The 23893-nt window shown below is 38.3% G+C and overlaps 1 protein-coding gene across 2 annotated transcripts in view; it reads left to right on the forward strand.

The window, feature by feature from the left end:
• LOC121373761 (alpha-mannosidase 2x-like) overlaps positions 1 to 23893 on the forward strand; it is a 53594-nt gene that overhangs the window by 9651 nt on the left and 20050 nt on the right. Inside the window, exons 1-10 of one of the 2 annotated variants that reach the window (XM_041500515.1) lie at positions 9521 to 9759; positions 10743 to 11054; positions 13499 to 13646; positions 16331 to 16502; positions 16927 to 17054; positions 17925 to 18098; positions 19501 to 19687; positions 20752 to 20929; positions 22319 to 22521; positions 23496 to 23678. In XM_041500515.1, coding sequence (XP_041356449.1) covers positions 9580 to 9759; positions 10743 to 11054; positions 13499 to 13646; positions 16331 to 16502; positions 16927 to 17054; positions 17925 to 18098; positions 19501 to 19687; positions 20752 to 20929; positions 22319 to 22521; positions 23496 to 23678 — 1865 coding nt within the window. In that variant the 5' untranslated portion in view covers positions 9521 to 9579. Of the gene's footprint in view, positions 1 to 9520; positions 9760 to 10742; positions 11055 to 13498; positions 13647 to 16330; positions 16503 to 16926; positions 17055 to 17924; positions 18099 to 19500; positions 19688 to 20751; positions 20930 to 22318; positions 22522 to 23495; positions 23679 to 23893 lie in introns of those variants that run through there. The other variant, XM_041500516.1, reaches the window with a different exon arrangement.

Here is a 23893-nt window from a genome sequence, read left to right on the forward strand (position 1 = left end):
GGGGCTACCATAATCCAGAAGTCCTGTTGGGCATGGCAATAGTAGTTATTTACTAGCCCAACACTGAATATCACTAGCTATGGGAATGGGGCTACCATAATCCAGAAGCCCTGTCGGGCATGGCAATAGTAGTTATTTACTAGCCCAACACTGAATATCACTAGCCATGGGAATGGGGCTACCATAATCCAGAAGTCCTGCAAGTTGAATAGGTTTATAATATTATTTGTGTAAACTTCATTGATAGATGTGTTGCATAGGAATGCGAAGTTTCATTGGTAAATAGCTAAATGAAGTTACACAACATGGTGTCATTTTGCTAAAATAAATGACGTTATTTGGTAAGCGATGTAATTTTCCCGGACTTTAATGTGTGTATTTTCGTGTCATGTTTAGTTATTTTGGAAGTAATTCTGTGCGATTTTTTTTTCATTGATGTGCGGTGTAATAAATAAAATACTGTATTCATAAATAAATAAATAACTGTAACAACTGTAACTGAAAGAAGATATTGTTCAAATCGGGAAAAAGAACTGAATATAATGCGTTTGACAAAACACCCCACATGCAACTTGCATGGTGGTGGTTTTTTTGTAATAAAACTTTAAACAGTATGGGTTTTTTTCCAGCATTATTTATCATGGCATATTGAAGAAGGGCAGAACAAAAAGTTGCTTTTATAGGGATTCGAGTGCAGGCAACACACATGCAAAAAGATTGATAAAGTTATGCAATATGCTGTACCAATTGGTGTTTTTTTTGCTTCAAAGACTTTGTTAAAAAAAAAAATTCCAGTTTGAAAAAAATTCTGTTTTAGTTACAATAATTGTTATCAATATGTCATTTGTCCACATAAGTAAAAGTAAAGTTTGTTTTGTTTAACAACACCACTAGAGCACATTGATTTATTAATCATTGGCTATTGGATGTCAAACATTTGATAATTTTTACATACAGTCTAAGAAAGGAAACCCGCTACATTTTTCCATTAGTAGCAAGAAGTATTTTATATGCACCATCCCATAGACAGGATAGCACATACCATGGCCTTTGATATATATACAAGTCATAGTGCACCGGCTGGAGCGAGAAATAGCCCAATGGGCCCACAGATGGGGATCGATACCAGACGGACTGCACATCAAGCGAGTGCTTTACCACTGGGCTATATCCTGTCCTCCACATAAATATTACATATGAAATCTTCAATGAAATACTCACTGTATTATTTATGCCTCTCAGTTTCAATAATATATAATTAAATTTCTGTTACATTCATTACAATATAACGTCATCCCATTGGGCCAGCCGTAGCAATAGGTATTTTGTCTTACTCAGCTTTACTGTTTAGATCCCAAAAATAATCAAAAATAAAATATGAACTTTTAAATTAGTTATTTTCGAATTTAATTATAACGTTTGTCTGTTGTTGTTTTTTTACGTTCATCTGGGTATGAAAACCCCCAACAAATCATCTGCAAATCTAATGTGTGAATTGCTTTGCTGATTCAGTTTGTGGATGATTTTTGTTTATTCATTTAAGGATTGTTTGTTATTTCTTTTATGTTCCTCGAGGTATGAACTGTGTGAATCGGTGAAGCCGTTTTCACATAAGTTTGCAGATGATTTTTTTTTTTTCATACCCAAATGAATTCAAAAGAAATAACAGACAATATTTATAATTAAATTTGAATAACACTTGCTAATAATAACACTAAAACTTCATTCTTTATTTTGAATTACTTTTGGTCCATAATAGGGTTAGCTCTGAAATTCACCAATTGCGAATTTTACGAACAACTGGCAAATTTTATTTTAATTTGGCGAAAACAATTTGTGTAGTAATTGCTATTTTGTTGGCTATAGGTTTTGCATTTTTGAGATTATTTGGCGAAATTTTCTGATCACCCAGAACTAGCCCTGCATAAACAATAACTTGCCCATATAAAATGACGTCATCAGATATGATGTTCAACATAATTTTTACGTTCATGGAGAAAAGAACAAACTCCCGTTGCTACGTCTGGACCAATGGGATGATGTTATGTTGTAATGAATGTAATGGAAATTTAATTATATTCCGATGAATGTAAAAGAAATAACATTAATCAGGCTAATATGCCAAAGACGGCACAATGACTGTGTACAAAATAGTGGTACAGCTCGATGTTGCCAGACTGCTTTCGAATTTCACCGGTGAAGGACATTTTCACAGATAAAACAAATATATCCACACCCCCACAAACAAAAAGTGGTATGCCCATGCCACACCTCTTTGAAAAGTGGACCGTACCATCTGCGCCACCCCAGTGTGCACCCCCACCACTTCAGATAACATTTTTATGGGTCTATATTTATGGTCCTGTCATTACAGCAGGTGCATTTGTTTAGAATGTAGTATATGATATTGTAAGGCTGGGACAGGTGTGCTTTTAAAACAACTCAACTGTGACAGACATATCTGCCGGTTTTGCTTTACATTGTATTATCATCATAGACCTGATGGGTTCATTTTTATTCACTGTGCATATTTAAAATACAGATTACATTTAGTTTATGGGTAGTATGTGTGTGCAAAACAATTACTTCAGGAACACCAACACCCACCCCAAACCACCCCACCCTTACCCCACTCCTCCACCACATCCTATGTAGTATGTAATCTATATCCTTCATCAGCCTTGATTCTTTTTTTGTCACTTCAAAGAGCCTGGGTCAAGTCTATTCTCTTGATAGACCCAAGATAAAATAAACCAGGATGGATTAAGGGTGGACTATACGATAAATCAGATTCATGAAGTCTACGTGCACTCTGTTTGTGATTGCCAAATATTGAGCTTATAATTGTGTGGGGAAACTGGACTGTATGCATTTTATGCTTGGATCCACTTCAGTGGGCAAAAGTCTTGTGTTGTTGTTATCCGGGTGTTTTTACAAGGACATGTGGAGTTACTAGGTGTCAGTAACAGGTTTTTTTATTATCAGTGAGACATTTTTGAGGATTTCACATTTTGTGTTCAATGGTGCAGTTCAGTTTTTTAAAGTGGATTTTACTGTTGGCCTATATGTATGAATGTGTGTGTGTGTATATAGTAGATTTGAGTAGTCATCTATATTTGTAGCTCAGTCATACAAGTATGTTGTGTATTTCTCTTTTTGTTTGACAAGTTTTACTGCAAAAGTTGTGTGATCTAAGTTTTATAAATCGGTGCAGTACCTTCTGTGTAACATCCTGTTAAAAACTTTTTTTTGGTAAATAATATCAGTTTGCTTTGATGTAACAACAAAAGTTTTTAAAGTGTTTTTGAAATAATAAACAAAATACTATTTTTGTGTGCAATTTAGAAAACAGTTGTCTCAAAAAAACCCACAAAAAACTTGTAGATAAAAGTCATTCCCTGTGACAATATTAAGCACTACATATATATATGTATGTATAATTGTTATCAATATGTCATTTGTCCACATAAGTAAAGGTAAAGTTTGTTTTGTTTAACAACACCACTAGAGCACATTGATTTATTAATCATTGGCTATTGGATGTCAAACATTTGATAATTTTGACATAATCTAAGAAAGGAAACCCACTACATTTTTCTATTAGTAGCAAGGAGTATTTTATATGCACCATCCCATAGACAGGATAGCACATACCACAGCCTTTGATATACAAGTCGTCGTGCATTGGCTATGTGCACACGAGAAATAGCCTAATGGGCCTACCAACGGGGATCGATCACAGACTGACCGCGCATCAGATGAGTCCTGCCCCCTTAGATGTGATACATGATGCAGATAACTTGAAACTGCAGTACTACATTGTACACATATGTGTTGGGATTATCATAGTTTTAAGTGCAGTAAACCTAACACTCAGCAGGTGCGGTTCCAGAATTTTTTTGCAATGGGGGTTGGGGGTGGCTGGGAGTTCATATGCAACTTATTATTAAATGAAAAATATTTAAGAGTGCCTATTCATTCATTAAAATAAGTGAAAAAAAAGAGTTGCCCTGAGCAGTGGAGGGTCCGGATCTCCTTGACCCCCCTCTGGATCTGTGCCTGCTTAGGGAAGGAAGGAAGGAAGGAAATGTTTTATTTAACGACACACTCAACACATTTTATTTACGGTTATATGGTGTCAGAGTGCCTGCTTAGGGATAGCCTGGGTAGGGTGTGGGGGCATTCAACAATTTCGTAATTATAAAATGAATCATTAATTAAGAACCACTTGTAACTAAGGTAGTGGTACTTGCTTTCCTGTTTGTAAGAAAGTGCATATAAAAGATCCCTTGCATCTACGGTCAACAGCAGTCATTCTTCATACCCTTGTTTTGGCTTCGTTCACAAATAATCTCACGTAATCTCACTTGAAATCCAAAATTTCGAAAAAATTAAAAAAAAATTAATCACCAGATTTTCTTCAAACACATTCAGGTGAATTTTCCCAGCGTTCTGAAAACAGGAAAAGTCATATACCCAGTTTAGTGTTATTGTAAGAGATGTAAAGTGACGAAATTCAATTAATTTGAATTTATAGAATACTGTATTTCTTCTTTTATTTAAGAATTAAATGTCCTCCACTGTAATTTTTGTGGTAAAATGTGGTCTCTTATTTTGTGTAAATTTTACAACTCTCAGATCAAGTTCTGTCTCTACACCTGTTCCCAAGGAAAGATAACTCTAATCATTACTGATAACTCCGCATACATGTATGTGCAACTCCATATTATTATAAAAACGTTTTGAAAATGTGTTGAGTACATGTATGTCATTAAGTAAAACATTCCTTCCTTCTTTTGTGATGTTGCTCCCCTTCTATAGAAACATCTTGCAGCCATTACATATTGGCAACATATTAGGAGATGGGATGTACCCCAGTCGTAAAGCACTCGCTTGATGCACGGTCGGTTTAGGATCGATCTCCGTCGGTGGTCCCATGCATTGGGCTATATTTCTTGTTTCAGCCAGTGCACCACAACTGTTATATCAAAGGCCATGGTATGTACTATCCTGTCTGTGGGATGGTGCATCTATCAAAGAATTAGTAACAAGGGAAAATGTAGCGGGTTTCCTCTCTAAGACTACATGTATGTCAAAATTACCAAATGTTTGACATCCAATAGCCGATGATTAATAAATCAATGGGCTCTAGTTGTGTCGTTAAACAAAACAAACTAACTTTATTAGCAACATAAAACTTTATTGAGGTCAGCATTATTGAACATTACCCCCTCCAAAAAAAATCAACAACCCCCTCAGAACCCCCACCCCCACCCCAAACAAACCCACCCAGCTTAAGTTGTTTCACAGGCTGAAAGAGTGTACTCTTGATACATTATGAAGCTTACAGACAATTAAATTTAGTAGAAAATTGCAGTACTGTATAACATGCAGGCACCTTTCTCATCTGATATTAGAAAGTTATGCATTCACATTAACAATTACCTGCAGAGTTTCTGCCAGAGGGTAAAACAGGTATGGCACCATACCCAAATGTTTTCAGATTTTGTTTCTTTTAAGTTTAACTTTTGACAAAATTACTGACTCTTTATCATTACTGTATGATTTTCTTAACCCTAACACTAAACCAAGCCCCCCTCCCCCCCCCCCCCCAATAACTCCTGTCAACTGCGGTTGCATTCATCACACATTTTGTAAATATTCAATTCCATATAGAGCCATAGCCAAACATTTCTTTCTAGCAGAAGTCCTGACGTGCTGTATTTTCATTTCCTTAAGGGTGCTAACAGTGACTAATTATTTTTATCACCAATAGCATGAAACCATTGTTGTGTGTTCACTATCAAAACAGTTACACAACAGTTTTTCAGAACAGTCTCATATAGGTCTTTTAAATTAGCTCATAAAATATTAGCGTTTTGTATGGTCTCGCTAAATTCATTAATATTAATACATGTGTATGTCGTTGTTTGTGAACAGCCCTCTGCATAGCGACCCAGTGTTTCTGACAGAAAGAAATGTTTGGGTATATGGAGCTATAAAATTGAATATTTACAATGTGTGTGCTGAATGCAACTACAATCGATAAGGGATTTTGGGGGCCTCCCCCAGAAAGAAAATGGGTTAGGTTTCGGGTTAGGGTTAAGAAAATCATACAGTAATGACAAGAGTCAGTAATTTTGTCAAAAGGTAAACTTAAAGAAATAAAATCTGCAAAAACATTTGGGTATGCATTGCGCCATACCCATTTCACCCTGTGGCAGAAACCCTGCGACTGATTTGGTCGTATATATGCAATCATTTTGATATTATAGGCTCCTGTAGATGGAAAAGTTAACAGGGTATTAGAGCGCTGGCCTGATTTCTAGTGTGTATCTGGACCAATGGCAGGGCCTCTAGAACTTTTATCAAATCCACTAGCCATGGGATCAGTGATTTCAAAAATGTATTAGCCACAATTAAAAATTCACTAGCCCAACTTTACTTTTAAGTTAATACAATTTTACTAAATAATATAGTAATAATCGGATGTCACCTAAGGAGGGAGAGATAGTGCTTAAAAACACTAACATTGGGGGATGGGGGTGGGGACAGGATAGTCATATTTACAAAATAGACTTAACTGCAACATTTGACCAAATATTTTCACTAGCCGTGGGGCATGGCAATAGTAGTTATTTACTAGCCCAACATTGAATATCACTAGCCATGGGAGTGGTGCTAGCTACAATAATGTAGAATGTAATCTGAATGAGGCTGAATATAATTCATGTTAACATCATTGGTTTCAACAGTGGGATCAAAGTGCTGTATGTAGCAGGTGTGACATATATGTGTGTATGCCATGTGTATGCATGTATATACTTCACACTACACAGAAGTCTGGCAAACATCTGTTGTACCTTGAACTGGCAGGATATTGAAATGAGACTGTCATCATCATTCATTTAACTTATTTCTAATATCATTAATGTTAGATTCCCTGTGTATGCCACGTTAGAAGCACTTTGAATATCAATATTAAAATCGGAATGTATCACTATATAATACTAATAGACCCATAATGCTTAGCGTTTATGGCCGTGATAAGTGCATATCTCTTACAGAAATGTTCAAACAAAGCTCTACTTTGCATACATAATTTAATATGAAAAATGCATTGAAATGGTTTTACCACTAGCGGTCCCAACACAGCCTGGGTAAATGCTTTCAACACTTGGCACCTGCAGCATACAGACACACGGGTCGAAATGCACTCGCTGTTCCGCATCCAATGTGAATAAGTCATAAAGGTTACTGAGAGTTCTAGGAGTTGATGTGATTGAGAGTTCTGGAAGTTGATGTGATTGAGAGTTCTAGGAGTTGATGTGATTGAGAGTTCTGGGAGTTGATGTGATTGAGAGTTCTGGGAGTTGATGTGATTGAGAGTTCTGAGAGTTGATGTGATTGAGAGTTCTAGGAGTTGATGTGATTGAGAGTTGACACAATTGAGAGTTCTATGCAGTAAAAATCAATTCAGGGTTCTAAGAGTTGAAATAATTGGTAGTTCACGGATTTGAGGTAATTAAGAGTTCCAGGAGTTAAATTGATTGAGGGTTCTCCATGTGGGAGTTGATTCAGAAGTAATTGATGATTCTAGGAGTTGAAGTCATTGAGGGTTCAAGGAGTTGATTCAGAAGTAGTTGATAGTTCTAAGAGTTGAAGTAATTGATGGTTCTATAGGAGATGAAGTGGCTGACATTCTAAGCGTTGAAGTAACTGAGGGTTCTGGCAGTTGATTCAGAAGTAATTGATGGGTCTGGAAGTTGATTCAGAAGTAACTGATAGTTCTAGGAGTTGATTCAGAAGTAATTGGTTCTATAGCAGAGTTGTTTGATTTAAATCATGCATTTCGATTTTTTATTTTTTATTATGTTTCATTTGATTTTTATGATTATTGCATTTATTTTTATTGATTATTTGATTTATCAATTAACTTGCAGTACAAAAAACGAAGTGTTATTTAAAATCAATTGTTACTTACGCTAGATAATTATTTTTACATATATTTATAATTGAATTGCAATTAGATTTCAACACCATGTAGTCTAACAAGTCATACTGATCAGTGACAATTCCCCCAAATCTATGGTTGGGATGATCCTGGGAGATCAACACAATAGAAGGTGTCAAGTGAAGCCACTCTACTTTAATGTGGTAAATTGGACGAATTTGGGGATGCTCTAGAGTCAGATCTAACAGATGTGACTTGAAGTCACTGACTTCATGTGTCAAATCACCTTATATAGCCATCCTGGCTAAACACCAAGTACTTAAACATTAACTCAATAATCCCCAAAATACATTTTGTTAACTCATTTCTAGATGTTCGAGGTATTTCCTTTCAGAATGCAGTGAAGCTTCCAAATTGTGTATTTAATAGGGAGCAAGTATTCAATTCAGAAGCTCCAAATTAAAGTAAAAAAAATTAAAATCAAATAAATCTGATTTAAATAAAAAAAATCTGATTTCAATAAAAAAAAAATCAATTTTTTTTTATTTAAAAAATAAATATCATGCTTTTTTGCAACCCTGTTCTATAGGAGTTGATTCAGAAGTAATTGATGGTTCTAGGAGTTGATTCAGAAGTAATTGATGGTTCTAGGAGTTGATTCAGAAGTATTTGATGGTTCAACTCGAGTTGAAGTACATGTACTTGATGGTGCAAGGAGTTGAAGTTCAATGGAAGCAAATATTAAAAAACTGAGAAGATATACATGTACAAGTAGCTTTGTAATTAGATCCTTATGAGACTCACAACATAATGCAACTTCAGAGGTGGATCTAAGGCCTGCCCCCCCCCCCCCCCTAAATTTTGCGACATTTATAATAATCTTATATATTGATTTTCATTTGTTTACGATCCCCTCCAAATCTCCCTCAAAGTTCCATTGGCATTCTGCCTAATGTCATTGCCCCCCCCCCCCCCCCCCCCCCCCCGAAATGGATTTTCGGGATCCGCCACTGAGACAAACACAGATAAAAACTTATGTTTTTTATTATCATTCTTGAAGATAATGAGGCAATCTGGAATATACTCTAAAAAAATAAGATGGATAGCAAAATCAACATGCATGTACTTGTGAAACATACAGGTATTGTCTGTAAACAGTTTGTGCATTGTGAGCTATCTATTTTTCTGCCTGTCTACACACCTTTGATTAAATTCATAGAAAGACACACATGCATACATGTATGTATGTGTATCATTATGAAAAATCTATCCCAGTTTAATGAGGATAAGAGAAATTGATTTTTCGTTATGTGGAGCTACAATGTACATGTATATTGTTTTATGTTTGTGCATTTTTTTTTTTTTAAAGGATGTTATTTGTAAGTATATTTATGTATACGGTATACCCGATGTATAACAGTCACAAATTTAGTATAAGATCATATAGCAATATATAGCGAAGTGATTTTATGCAGTTTGTGAACATTGTTATACATACATGTATCTAAATTTTCTTAAAAAATTGAAACATAATTCTTATACCATAGGTAGGGGAATTATGCAGGACTGCCGTATTGTTGTGACATTTATGTGAGGTTGCCATGGTAACTGATCAATAGGTGGCGATGCCGCGTTATCGGAATTCGCTGGACGGGTGGCGGAGTCGCGTCAAGAAAGTCTCCTTCATTCAGTACCTCTTCGGTGTGTTTGTTCTCATTAACCTCCTCACTTTAATTAGTTACCGTGGTTACATCGGGACGCACAGACGTGGACATTTGAACCTGAAGACGGCCACAAGATTCATGGTTTGTATAATTAAAGTTACGTGCCTAATTTAGGTAGTTTTTCATATTTAAAGTACAAGTGGGTGAAGAACGAATAACCAGCCTGGTGGTGTCGTGGTTAAGCCGTCGGATATGAGGCTGGTAGGTACTGAGGTTGCAGACCAGTACCGGCTCCCACCCAGAGCAAGTTTTAACGACTCAATGGGTAGGTGTAAGACCAAGCTACACCATCTTCTCTCTCACTAACTGGTGTAAGTAAGGCCATGGTATGTACTATCCTGTCTGTGGGATGGTGCATATAATAGATCCCTTGCTAATCGAAAAGAGTAGCCCATAAGGTGGCAACAGCGGGTTTCCTCTCTCAATATCTGTGTTGTCCTTAACCATATGTCCGATGCCATATAACTGTAAAAAAAATGTGTTGAGTGCATTGTTAAAAAAAAGAAGAAGAATGTGATTATTTTAGTCTTGACACATTGGAATAGAAGATCATATGTCACAAGCACCCCAGACGAGCACTCAACCAACTGATCTAAATCCCACCCCTCACTAAACAAAAAACATTTTAACTAATGTTCTCTGTGATTATTTTCAGCAAAGTCAACACACTGGAGCAGACGGTCGTGCGACCCACGGTTCTCAGGCGAGCACTCAACCGACTGAGCTAAATCCCGCCCCTCTTGTGGTATCACTAAAAAAACATTTTAACTAAAGTTCTCTGATTATTTTTAGCAAAATCTCGACACACTGAAGCAGACGGTCGTGCGACACAAGCAAATCAGGCGAGCACTCAACCGACTGAACTAAATCCCGCTACCTCAAAAAACTTTTCAACTTTTGTTGTCTGTGATCACTTTTAGCAAAGTCTTGATACACTGGAATTTAAGATCGTGCGACACAAGCACCTCAGACGAGTGCTCAACCGACGAAGCTAAATCCTGCCCATCTTGTGGTATCACTAAACAAAAAACGTTCTCACTAATGTTCTCTGTGATTATTTTCAGCAAAGTCTCGACACTCTGGAACGGAAGATCAAGAAGATCGAAGAGGACACGGTGCGCAACCACGAGGTGATCAAACAGATCAAAGAAACGGTCCGCAAATTGGTCAAGGGAGACAACACCGGGCTGGAGCGGCTTGGGGAGGTTGTTGATGTGGTGCACACACAGCGACTGACCGACAGACCAGTTGCCACCGTGGTGCAGGGCATTGCGAAGGATGAGGAGAGGTATAGCGTCATGAAGTTTGCCGTGTCCGAGGTCGAACATGAGGTCTGCTCGCTGGCGGAGAAACCGATATTGACGGCCGACATTAAGGTAAGAACCATTCGCCTTTTTTTTTTTTTTTTTTTAAACGATATTTATTCAGGGCTAGCTCTGGCACTTGCCAAATTCGCCAGTTGCGAATTTGAAAAACAATTGGCAAATTTTATTTTAATTTGGCGAATAAATTTTATGTAAATTGATTGTTATTTTTTTAGAAAATAAATGGGTTTTTGCAATTTTTGAAGTTTAAATAGATGATTTAGCGAATGTTTCTGCTCACCCAGAGCTTGCCCTGTTATTAACTGTTAAATATGCAGTTTTGGAATCGGCCAACAAGCATGAGCCTAAATTAAGGCTGATCTCCCTACATCGCTATTTTCTCTGTTCTTGTTTAAATCACGGATCATAAATTTTATAGAATATTAAACAAACTTCCATGATTTTGTATCATGTTTATGTCTTGAGTGAAATAATTTTCAGTTGTTACGAGATTTAGCGAGTGACAATGAAAACGATTTCACGATGGATATTTACTCTTGGAGCCATTTTTGAAGATTGAAATCATACAATTGATTTGTTTGGTTGTTTAGAATATCCATTTCCAAAGTGTTTGTGCCATCCTAGTATTCGTAATGCCATGAAATGTATTTTTCATAATTCTAAAAACGCATATATCTCTGAGAAGTAATGGTCATGGAGATGAGTTTTAGTCTTTTAAAGGGTGTTTCCCCATTTCAATGTCACAGGCTCTTGTTTCACTCTGTTATAATTAAATTTCTGTTACATTCATTAAAATTTAATGTCATCCCATTCAGGGCGTCTTGATTATGGTAGCCCCACTCCCATAGCTAGTGATCAGTGGCGTAGTGTGGGCTGCCAGCACCCCGGGGCAAGACAAGTATTGCACCCCCTAACCAGTGGACCGTTAGCACTCCCAGAGTCCCTTTCACCAGTTCAGAATTTTGTGCCCAGGGCAACCACCCCGGTGGCCCCGCCCATGCTAAATAACTACTATTGCCATGCCCGACGTCTAGCAGGGCTTCTAGATTATGGTAGCCCCACTCCCATGGCTAGTGATATTCAGTGTTGGGCTAGTAAATAACTACTATTGCCATGCCCGACGTCTAGCAGAGCTTCTAGATTATGGTAGCCCCACTCCCATGGCTAGTGATATTCAGTGTTGGGCTAGTAATTAACTACTATTGCCATGCCCGACATCTAGCAGAGCTTCTAGATTATGGTAGCCCCACTCCCATGGCTAGTGATATTCAGTGTTGGGCTAGTAAATAACTACTATTGCCATGCCCGACGTCTAGCAGAGCTTCTAGATTATGGTAGCCCCACTCCCATGGCTAGTGATATTCAGTGTTGGGCTAGTAATTAACTACTATTGCCATGCCCGACGTCTAGCAGAGCTTCTAGATTATGGTAGCCCCACTCCCATGGCTAGTGATATTCAGTGTTGGGCCAGTAAATAACTACTATTGCCATGCCCGACGTCTAGCAGAGCTTCTAGATTATGGTAGCCCCACTCCCATGGCTAGTGATATTCAGTGTTGGGCTAGTAAATGACTACTATTGCCATGCCCGACGTCTAGCAGAGCTTCTAGATTATGGTAGCCCCACTCCCATGGCTAGTGATATTCAGTGTTGGGCTAGTAAATGACTACTATTGCCATGCCCGACGTCTAGCAGAGCTTCTAGATTATGGTAGCCCCACTCCCATGGCTAGTGATATTCAGTGTTGGGCTAGTAAATAACTACTATTGCCATGCCCGACGTCTAGTGGAAAAAAAGAAGGTCAAATGTTGCAGTTAAGTCTGTTTTGTAAATTTGAATATCCTGACCCATGTTCATGTTTTTAAGCTCTATCTCCCTCTTTAGGTGACATATCTGATAATTATTATTATTTAGTAAAGTAGGGCTAGTGAATTTTAAATCGTAGCTAGTAAATTTAAATAATCACTGATCCCATGGCTAGTGGATTTTATAAAGATTCTAGAAGCCCTGCCATTGTCCCGCCATAGCAACATGAGTCTGCTAATTTCATGATCAATGTAAATGTAATGTTGTCATGGAACATCATACCTGATAACATCTCTTTATATTGAACAAATTTGTGTTATAGAGCGTTATTGTTTAGAACCAAAAAATAATTCAAAGTAAAATATTTACTTTTAATGTTATTATTAGTAAGTATGTTTAAAATTTAATTATAAAGATTGTCTGTTATTTCTTTTACATTCATATGGGTATAACAATAAAAATCACTGATTCACAGTTTGCAGATTTTTTTCTTTCTCATACTCCGATGAACGTAAAAGAAATAACAGACAGTCCTTAAGTAACTTTAACATTTATGTTACAGTTTTGTAGATTAACCAAACTTGGTTTCTGTTTACACGGATACAAACTATAGGGTCTGTGACTTTTAATTCCCTTAGTTTAAAAAACAAACGAGTCTGATTACAAACATTTAAACGTTTAATTTTCAGATGTCGCAGGTATTTGATGAGAACAAGTTTGACGACCCGGACGGCGGGGTGTGGAAACAAGGCTGGGACATTCAGTACAACGTCAACCAGTGGAACCAAAACAACAAACTACAAGTGTTCGTCGTCCCACACTCGCATACCGACCCCGGTATACATGTAGTATTTTATTTGTATTTATTTACACAACAATAAAACATTTCACCGCACACAATGAGCACAATGCAAGTGTTAAGCTAGGTTGCTTACAACTGTCACAATGAAAAAAAAGTAGTTTGTTTTATTTAACGACGCGCTAGAGCACATTGATTTTTTATCTTATCATCGGCTATTGGACGTCAATCATATGGTCATTCTGACACTGTTTTTTTAGAGGAAACCAGCTGTCGCCACATAGGCTACTCTTTTATGGATCTTTTATTTGCGCTTCCCACAGGCAGGATAGCACAAGCCATGGCCTTTATTGAACCAGTTATGGATCACTGGTTGGTGCAAGTGGTTTACACCTACCCATTGAACCTTGTGGAGCACTCACTCAGGGTTTGGAATCGGTATCTGAATTAAAAATCCCATGTCTCGACTGGGATCCGAACCCAGTACCTACCAACCTGTAGACCGATGGTCTAACCATGCCGCCACCAAGGCCGGTCTGTCACAATAACATCACTGATGCAGTTTTCATGTTTCCATTGTCCAGTTGATAAAAAGTTTGTTTTATTTAATGACACCACTAGAGCACATTGATTTATTAATCATCGGCTATTGGATGTCAAACATTTGGTAATTTTGACATATAGTCTTAGAGAGGAAACCGGCTACATTTTTCCATTAGTAGCAAGGGATCTTTTAGATGCACCATCCCACAGACAGGATAGCACACACCACGGCCTTGGATTTACACAACAATAAATTATGAGTATTTGTGTCCCTTACATGGTTAATGACCTCAATAGTATTTGTGTCTCTCATTCACACAACGGCACTGGTAGGACTTTATTAGTCCCCTGTTTCGTCTGGGATCGATCCCCGTTGGTGGGGCCATTGGGCTATTTCTCGCTCCAGCCAGTGCACCACGACTGGTATATCAAAGGCCGTGGCATGTGCTATCCTGTCTGTGGGATGGTGCATATAAAAGAATCCTTGCTGCTAATTGAAAAGAGTAGCCCATGAAGTGGTGACAGCGGGTTTCATCTCTCAATATCTGTGTGGTTCATAGCCATATGTCTGTCGCCATATAACCGTAAATAAAATGTGTTGAGTGCGTCGTTAAATAAAACATTTCCTTCCTTCCTTCCTTCCTTCCTTCCTTCCTTATTAGTCCCCTGTCAGTCTAACCTGAGGGGACTATAGGTTTCATCTCCAGTCTTCTGTCTGTCTGTCTGTCTCTCTGTCTGTCCCACATATAGTTTTCCACACTTCTGTTTTGCAATTTTGTGTATAGTTTTATTTTGTACTGCTACAGATCAAGTTTGACTTTCATGGTGAATTACCTATTTTTTTTCACACAGTTATGGCCCTTGAAATTAGGAGATATGGAAATTTGTTGGACCTGGTAGGGGACATGTACAGATTTAGCAGTACTCTGCTTTAATTTAACTTAATTCACATTTATTCATTTGGTTGTCAATTGTGACCTGGTTAGTTTGCATCTAATTTGCAAAGTTATCGAATTCCAAAAATATGTGATCTAAAAAAATATCTTGCATGCATAATGCTATTTTATTGGATTATATGATAATATAATTTATTTTGAGTTTTTGGTATTGTTCATTATAAAGATTGGGATGTAGCCCAGTGGTAAAGTGCTCGCTTGATGTACGGTCGAGTTAGGATCGATCCCCGTCAGTTTGTCCATTGGGCTATTTCTCGTTCCAGCCAGTGCACCACAACTGGTATATCAAAGGCCATGATATGAGCTATCATGTCTGTGGGATGGTGCATATAAAAAAATTCCTTGGTACTAATAATTTTTTTTTTAGCAGGTTTCCTCTCTAAGACTATAAGTCACAATTACCAAATGTTTGACATCCAATAGCTGATAATTAATAAATCTATGTGTCTGTAAACAAAAGAAAGTTTAACCTGTTAAGACATGAAGGAGGGAAGTGTTATGGTATGATATATTCTCACTTAAGTTCTGGCAACTGTGTTATTTAATTTTGTGTTTATATATGTATATGCATTGTATATATTGTACCGGCCTCGGTGGCGTCGTGGTAGGCCATCGGTCTACACGTTGGTAAGTACTGGGTTCGGATCCCAGTCGAGGCATGGCATTTTTAATCCAGATACTGACTCCAAACCCTGAGTGAGTGCTCCGCAAGGCTCAGTGGGTAGGTGTAAACCACTTGCACCGACCAGTGATCCATAACTGGTTCAACAAAGGCCATGGTTTGTGCTATCCTGCCTGTGGGAAGCGCAAATAAAAGATCACTTGCTGCTAATCGGAAAGAGTAGCCCATGTAGTGGCGACAGCAGGTTTTCTCTCAATATCTATTTTGTCTGACGCCAGATAACTGTAAATAAAATGTATTAAAACATTTCTTTCCTTCCTTCCCTTAATTTCTTGTATGAGGCATCATATATGCACACATTAGTATTTAGCATATAAAAGGATCCCTTGATGCTAATCGAAAAGAGTAGCCCATGAAGTGGCGGTAACATGTTTCCTCTCAAAAATCTGTGTGGTCCTTAACCATATGTCTGACGCCATATAACCGTAAATAAAATGTGTTGAGTGCGTCGTTAAATAAAACATTTTTTTTTTTTTTCTTTGTATATATTGTAATCTACAATATTTGTTTTGTTTCATTTTGTGTCTTGTTTTGTATCTAGGATGGCTGAGAACTTTTGAAGACTACTACAAGCTGCAGACAAGGAAGATATTTGAGAACATGGTTCCGAAATTAGAAGAAGACGTGCGTAGAAAATTCATCTACGCAGAGATCTCATTTTTCTCACTTTGGTGGAACGAAATAGACGAGGCCATGAGAAATCGAGTGAAAAGGTTTGTAATTAAATATTTTTACTTTGTGAAGTATGAAACTTTTGAGCTAAAAATAGTATGACCCAGTTTTTGGTTTTATGTTACCTAGCCTGGACTAGGGTCAGCCAGTGCACCATGACTGGTAAATCAAAGGTCGTGGTATGTGCTATCCTGTCTGTGGGATGTTTAGTATAAAAGATCCCTTGCTACTAATGGAAAAATGTAGCAGATTTCCTCTCTAAGACTATGTCAGAATTGTCAAATGTTTGACAATCTATAGCTGACAATTATTAAATCAATTTGCAGACAAAAACAAACTTTAACTTTAACATATTTGTGTTTACAGGTTGTTCTCTAAGGGCCAGCTAGAGATAGTTACTGGGGGAGGGGGGTGATTAATAAATCAATGTGCTCTATCTTAACTTTAACATGTTTGTATTTACAGGTTGTTGTCTAAGGGCCAGCTAGAGATAGTTACCGGGGGGTGGGTGATGACGGACGAGGCGAACGCTCACTACTTTGCGATGATTGATCAGCTGATTGAGGGACACCAGTGGCTGGATGGAACACTCGGTTAGTGGAGATATTCTCCGTTTTTATCTCCGAAATTATCCAACTTTTCCCCTCAAAATTCTCCGTTTTAATCTTTGAAATGATCAACTTTCCCTCTCGAAATTCTCTGTTTTAATCTTTGAAATGATCCAAGTTTCACCTTCGAAATTCTCCATTTTAATCTTTGAAATGATCCAAATTTCCTTCTCGAAATTCTCCATTTTAATCTTTGAAATGATCCAACTTTGCCCCTCAAAATTCTCCGTTTTTTAATCTGCGAAATGATCCAACTTTCCCCCTCAAAATTCTCTGTTTTTAATCTTTGAAATGATCCACTTTCACCTTTGAAATTCTCCGTTTTTATCTGTGAAATGATCCAAATTTCACCTTTGAAATTCTCCGTTTTTAATCTTTGAAATGATCCAAATTTCCTTCTCGAAATTCTCCATTTTAATCTTTGAAATGATCCAAATTTCCTTCTCGAAATTCTCCATTTTAATCTTTGAAATGATCCAACTTTGCCCCTCAGAATTCTCCGTTTTTTAATCTGTGAAATGATCCAACTTTCTTAATTAATAACTAAAACATTTCAATAGGAATTTAGCATTTAAAGTTTTCCACATTTTGAAAATGGAAGTGTCATTGTGCATCCAGTTAATCCTGCATCGATGAAACTTGGTTTGTAATTGCATATATATATATATTTTATTTTTTTTAATTAAAATTTTAATTCAATGTTCTTTATTTAATTGCTTTCAAAGTTTTCAAAATTATTGTAATTTTTTAAAACATGAATTAGATGAACATCTGTAGATGCGATTGTCTACAACATAGAATATGTTAATGTAAGTCAAGACATTTAATTCGCTGGAATTCTTGTTGTTTTTTAAGGCGTCAAACCCAAGTCGGGATGGGCCATCGATCCATTCGGCTACTCGTCGACGATGGCATATCTCTTGAAGAGATCTGGCTTCTCCAACATGTTGATACAGCGAGTGCACTACTCCATCAAGAAATACTTGGCTCAGCAACGGAACATGGAGTTTATGTGGAGGCAGCAGTGGGGTATGAATATTACTACACCATACGAGGGATATGAATTTTTATTACACTAAACTGGTATCAGTATTATGAACATAATTATATATGTGTACCTGTAAGACACATAGTTGGATGTGAATTTTATGTGGAGGCAGCAGTGAGGTATGAATATTACTACCCCAGACATGGTGGGATATGAATTTTATTACACTAGACTGGTATCAGTGTCATGAACTTGATTATATATGGGTATGTGTACCTGTATGACACAGTTGAATATGAATTTTATTACACTAGACTGATATCAGTATCATGAACATGCTTACATGCATGTATATCTACTTGTATGACACATAGTTGGATATGAATTTTATTATACTAGACTGGTATCAATATTATGAACATGCTCAATCTGGGCTCCAAAAATTAATAGGGTTTTTGGCGAATTTCATCACAGAAAATGTAGACAAATCGAAGTAACATCTATCTAAACAGAATTTAAAAAAACAAAACAAATATATACATACTAACAACACACTGTTTTCGAATGATGTTTTTGGCGAATGGCAACTTATATCCTGAATGACTGGTATCAATATTATGAACATGCTTATATATGTGTATGCTTAAATATATGTGTACCTGAATGACACATAGTCAGTTTACACTAGACTGGTATTAATATTATGAACATGCTTATATATGTGTATGCTTAAATATATGTGTACCTGAATGACACATAGTCAGTTTACACTAGACTGGTATTAATATTATGAACATGCTTATATATATGTACCTGAATGACACATAGTCAGATATGATTTTTATTACACTATACTGGTATTAATGTTACGAACATGCTCATATATGTGTACCTGTATGACACATACATGTGTAATCGCTATAGGCCCTACATGTAGTTTAGATTATTTTGAATTATCAGTAAACAAGTATTCTTTTCCTTTCTTCCTTTTTGCGGTAATAGGAGTGGGATGTAGCCCAGTGGTAAAGCGTTTGCTTGATGCGCGGTCGGTCTAGGATCGATCCCCGTTGGTGAGCCTATTGGGCTATTTCTCGTTCCAACCAGTGCTTCACAACTGGTGTAACAAAGGCCATGGTATGTACTGTCCTGTCTGTGGGATGGTGCATATAAAAGATCCCTTGCTGCTAATTGAAAAGAGTGGCCCATGAAGTGGTGACAGCGGGTTTCTTCTCTCAATATCTGTGTGGTCCTTAACCATATGTCTGATGCCATATTATAATTGTAAATAAAATGTGTTGAGTGCGTCGTTAAATAAAACATCTTTCCTTCCTACCGCCAATATATAACCGTAAATAAAATGTGTTGAGTGCGTCGTTAAATAAAACATTTCCTTCTTCCTTCTACTTTTTGCAGTAATGTTGAACAACTTCTCTTCTCCTTCAGATCGTGACGGAAGCACGGACATCTTGTGTCACCTGATGCCGTTCTACTCGTACGACATCCCACACACCTGCGGCCCCGACCCAGCCGTCTGCTGCCAGTTCGACTTCCGCCGTCTGCCGGGATCCTCGTACAAGTGTCCTTGGAAAATCAGCCCAGTCGCCATCCACAGCCTTAATGTTCAGGAAAGGTAATATTTTTACTTTGTCAACATTAACATAAAGTAAAGGTACCATTTGTTATTGGTCAAAGTTAATGTTTAAAAAGGGTAAAATGTGTTACTGTATTAGTCCCCGTAGCAATCTAGTGAGAAGGAAATATAGGTTTTTTCTCTGTTCTTCTATCTATCTGTCCGTCCGTCCGTCTGTCTGTCCGTCCGCCTGTCTGTCTGTCCCACATATAGTTTTCTGAAATTATTTTTCACAATACCTCAAGATAGTGAGATGAAATTTGGTATTTAGCTTTATCATGTACTGTTACAGATCAAGTTTGACTTCTATGACGATTAGACGTAGCCCAGTGGTAAAGCGCTCTATTGATGCACGGTCGGTTTTGGATTGATCACCGTTAGTGGGGCCCATTGGGCTATTTCTCACTCCAGCCAGTGCACCACGGCTGGTACATCAAAGGCCGTGGTATGTGCTATCCTTTCTGTGGGATGGTGCATATAAAAGATCCCTCGCTATTAAAGTAAAAATGTATCAGGTTTTCTACCTAAGACTATATGTCAAAATTAACAAACATTTGACTTCCAAAAGCCATTTGTTTTTAGTTGATAGTAATTACCTCCATCTCTAATGCAGAGTACCACAGAAATAGCAATGTGTGGAGGTAATATAGTACCTAGTATCAACAAGGACTATGGACTGTTCATTTCGCTTACATTTATATTTTGTTCATTCAGGGCTAGTTCTGGATGATCAGAACTTTAATTGACATCTATACTTGATGATTAAAGGGCAACAACTCTATTGGATCAGTATCATAACAGTCATGGGCCTTGAACTTTTAGGATATATTAAATTTTTTGGGCCCTTTAGCGGTACTCTCTGAATGCTTGTTTAACATTAATTGACATGTACACTTAACAATTAAAGGGCAACAACTCTACTCGATCAGTATCATAACAGTTATGGGCCTTGAACTCAGGAGATATGAAAACATTTTGGGCCCTATAGGGGACATGTATTGCTTTAGCGGTACTCTCTGAATTCTTGTTTAACATTAAGTGACATGTACACTTGATGATTAAAGGGCAACAACTCTACTGGATCAGTATCGTAAGAAGTCACAGCTGTACAAGACGAATGTGTTATTCGTTCCCCTTGGCGACGACTTCCGCTATGACACGCCGGAGGAGTGGGACAAGCAGTTCAACAACTACCAGAAGATCTTCGACTACCTCAACAGCCGGCCGGAGCTCGGGGTGCAGGTGGGTGTGTGTGCAGACTGCAGGGCTTCTAGATTATGGTAGCCCCACTCTCATGGCTAGTGATATTCATTGTTGGGCTAGTAAATAACTACTATTGCCATGCCCGGTGGCTAGCAGGGCTTCTAGATTATGGTAGCCCCACTCCCATGGCTAGTGATATTCATTGTTGGGCTAGTAAATAACTACTATTGCCATGCCCGATGGCTAGCAGAGCTTCTAGATTATGGTAGCCCCACTCCCATGGCTAGTGATATTCAATGTTGGGCTAGTAAATAACTACTATTGCCATGCCCGATGGCTAGCAGAGCTTCTAGATTATGGTAGCCCCACTCCCATGGCTAGTGATATTCAATGTTGGGCTAGTAAATAACTACTATTGCCATGCCCGATGGCTAGCAGAGCTTCTAGATTATGGTAGCCCCACTCCCATGGCTAGTGATATTCAATGTTGGGCTAGTAAATAACTACTATTGCCATGCCCGATGGCTAGCAGAGCTTCTAGATTATGGTAGCCCCACTCCCATGGCTAGTGATATTCAATGCTGGGCTAGTAAATAACTACTATTGCCATGCCCGACGGGGCTTGTAGATTATGGTAGCCCCACTCCCATGGCTAGTGATATTCAATGTTGAGCTAGTAAATAACTACTATTGCCATGCCTGACGGGGCTTGTAGATTATGGTATCCCCACTCCCATGGCTAATGATATTCAAAGCTGGGCTAGTAAATAACTACTATTGCCATGCTCAACGGCTACTGAATTTTTCTTTGTCAAATGTTGCAGTTAAGTCTATTTTGTAAATATGAATATCTCCCTCTTTAGGTAACATATCTGATTATTACTATTATTATTATTTAGCAAAATTATATTAACTTTAAAGTAAAGTAGGGCTAGTGAATTTTTAATTGTGGCTAGTGAATTTTTTAAATCACTGATCCGATGGCTAGTCTTCTTTAGGTTTGGAATGCTGACTGACTATTTCACCGCTCTGTACGCGAGTCAGGGTGTTGCCAACAGTTATAAATACCACCAAAACTTATGTTTGTTTGTTTCTTCTCTAGACTCAGTTTGGAACGCTGACCAACTATTTCACCGCTCTGTACGCGAGTCAGGGTGTTGCCAACAGTTATAAATACCACCAAAACTTATGTTTGTTTGTTTCTTCTCTAGACTCAGTTTGGAACGCTGACCAACTATTTTACCGCTCTGTACGCGAGTCAGGGTGTTGCCGACAGTTATAAATACCACCAAAACTTATGTTTGTTTGTTTCTTCTCTAGACTCAGTTTGGAATGCTTGGCGACTATTTCACGCTCTGTACAAGAATTCGGACATTGCTGACAGTTATAAATACCACCAACACTTACGTTTGTTTGTTTCTTCTGTAGACTCAGTTTGGAACGCTAACTGACTATTTCACCGCTCTGTACAAGAGTCAGGGTGTTGCCGACGGTGTTAAGCCGAGCACTGTGTCGACATTGAGCGGAGATTTCTTCACGTACGCCGACCGCGAAGATCACTACTGGAGTGGCTACTTCACATCGCGACCGTTCTACAAGAATCTCGACAGACTCATGGAGAGTCATCTCAGGTTAGGGCGGTTCCAGAAGGGATCTTGGGGAGGGGGTGGGTAATTCACATCAGGACCGTTCTACAAGAACCTTGACAGACTCATGGAGAGTCACCTCAGGTTAGGGCGGTTTCAGAAGGGATCTTGGGGAGGGGGTGGTGCAGGAGGGTGGGATCTTAGCTTGGCTGATATGAGAAAGAGATAGATAAAAGAGGAAAATGGAGAGAGACTGAGAGAGGATGATAGGATGAGAAAAAATGAGTTCATTGGCCATCAAATGTATTTATCTTCTGTTCTCTATCTGTCTCTGTTTCTGTGCCTCTCCCCCCCCCTCTCTCTCTCTCTCTCTCTCTCTCTCTCTCTCTCTCTCTCTCTCTCTCTCTCTCTCTCTCTCTCTCTCTCTCTCTCTCTCTCTCTCTCTCTCTCTCTCTCTCTCTCTCTCTCCCTCTCCCTCCCTCCCTCCCTCCCTCCCTCCCTCCCTCTCTCTCACTGATATTGCACACAGTATCCTAAAAGAATCACCATGATCGCTGTGTTGTACAATTGTGTTTTCAATCATACATCACCACTCAAAACGAGTGATGTATGAATGAACACATACGAGAACAAGTGTAGTATTCTGCTTAATATCTCTCTCTCACTCTCTCTCTCTCTGTCTCTGTCCTGTCTCTGTTTCTGTCTCTGTCTTTGTCTCTCTGTCCGAGATATAAGGACACAAACAGTGAGTTTCACCTAATTCACGAGTACATTTAAGATTGTGTCCCAAGTCTATGACCCGGAATGATTACCAGCAGACAGTGCAGGTTTCTTGTACCCTGGCCTCGGGGGGGAATACTAAACTTGCTCAACTGATGGCAAGCGTGAAGCACGGCCACATCAAATGCAAGTAGTCCCATACTGAAATGGAAATAATGCGGCTTCACCATTCATCTCATTATCACCATCTGTGTAACATCTTTAAAAAAATAATAAAAAATTGTGTTTTGTGTTTTCAGATCTGCTGAAGTGATCTTCTCGCTGGCTCTGTCGTATGCCCGTAAAGTGTCGTCCACCACGTTCCCATCGGTCGAGTTCATGACCAAACTGGTGGAGGCGAGGAGAAACCTGGGTCTATTCCAACACCACGACGGAATAACCGGCACAGCCAAAGATTTTGTGGTTGTTGACTATGGACAGAGGTACGTGAGGGCCATTCTACAATTGCATAATTAAATTCTGGCTAACTGACATCCTCCTCGTAATGAAATCTTGGTCTCTTCCAACACGACCACAGAATAACTGGGACGGCCAAGGATTTTGTGGTTGTTGATTACGGACAGGGGTACTTTAGGAGCCATTCTACAATTACGTAATTAAATTCTGGCTAACTGACATCCTCCTTGTAATGAAATCT

The sequence above is a fragment of the Gigantopelta aegis genome, chromosome 5, assembly GCF_016097555.1.
Source record: "Gigantopelta aegis isolate Gae_Host chromosome 5, Gae_host_genome, whole genome shotgun sequence".
Taxonomy (NCBI): Eukaryota; Metazoa; Mollusca; class Gastropoda; order Neomphalida; family Peltospiridae; genus Gigantopelta; species Gigantopelta aegis.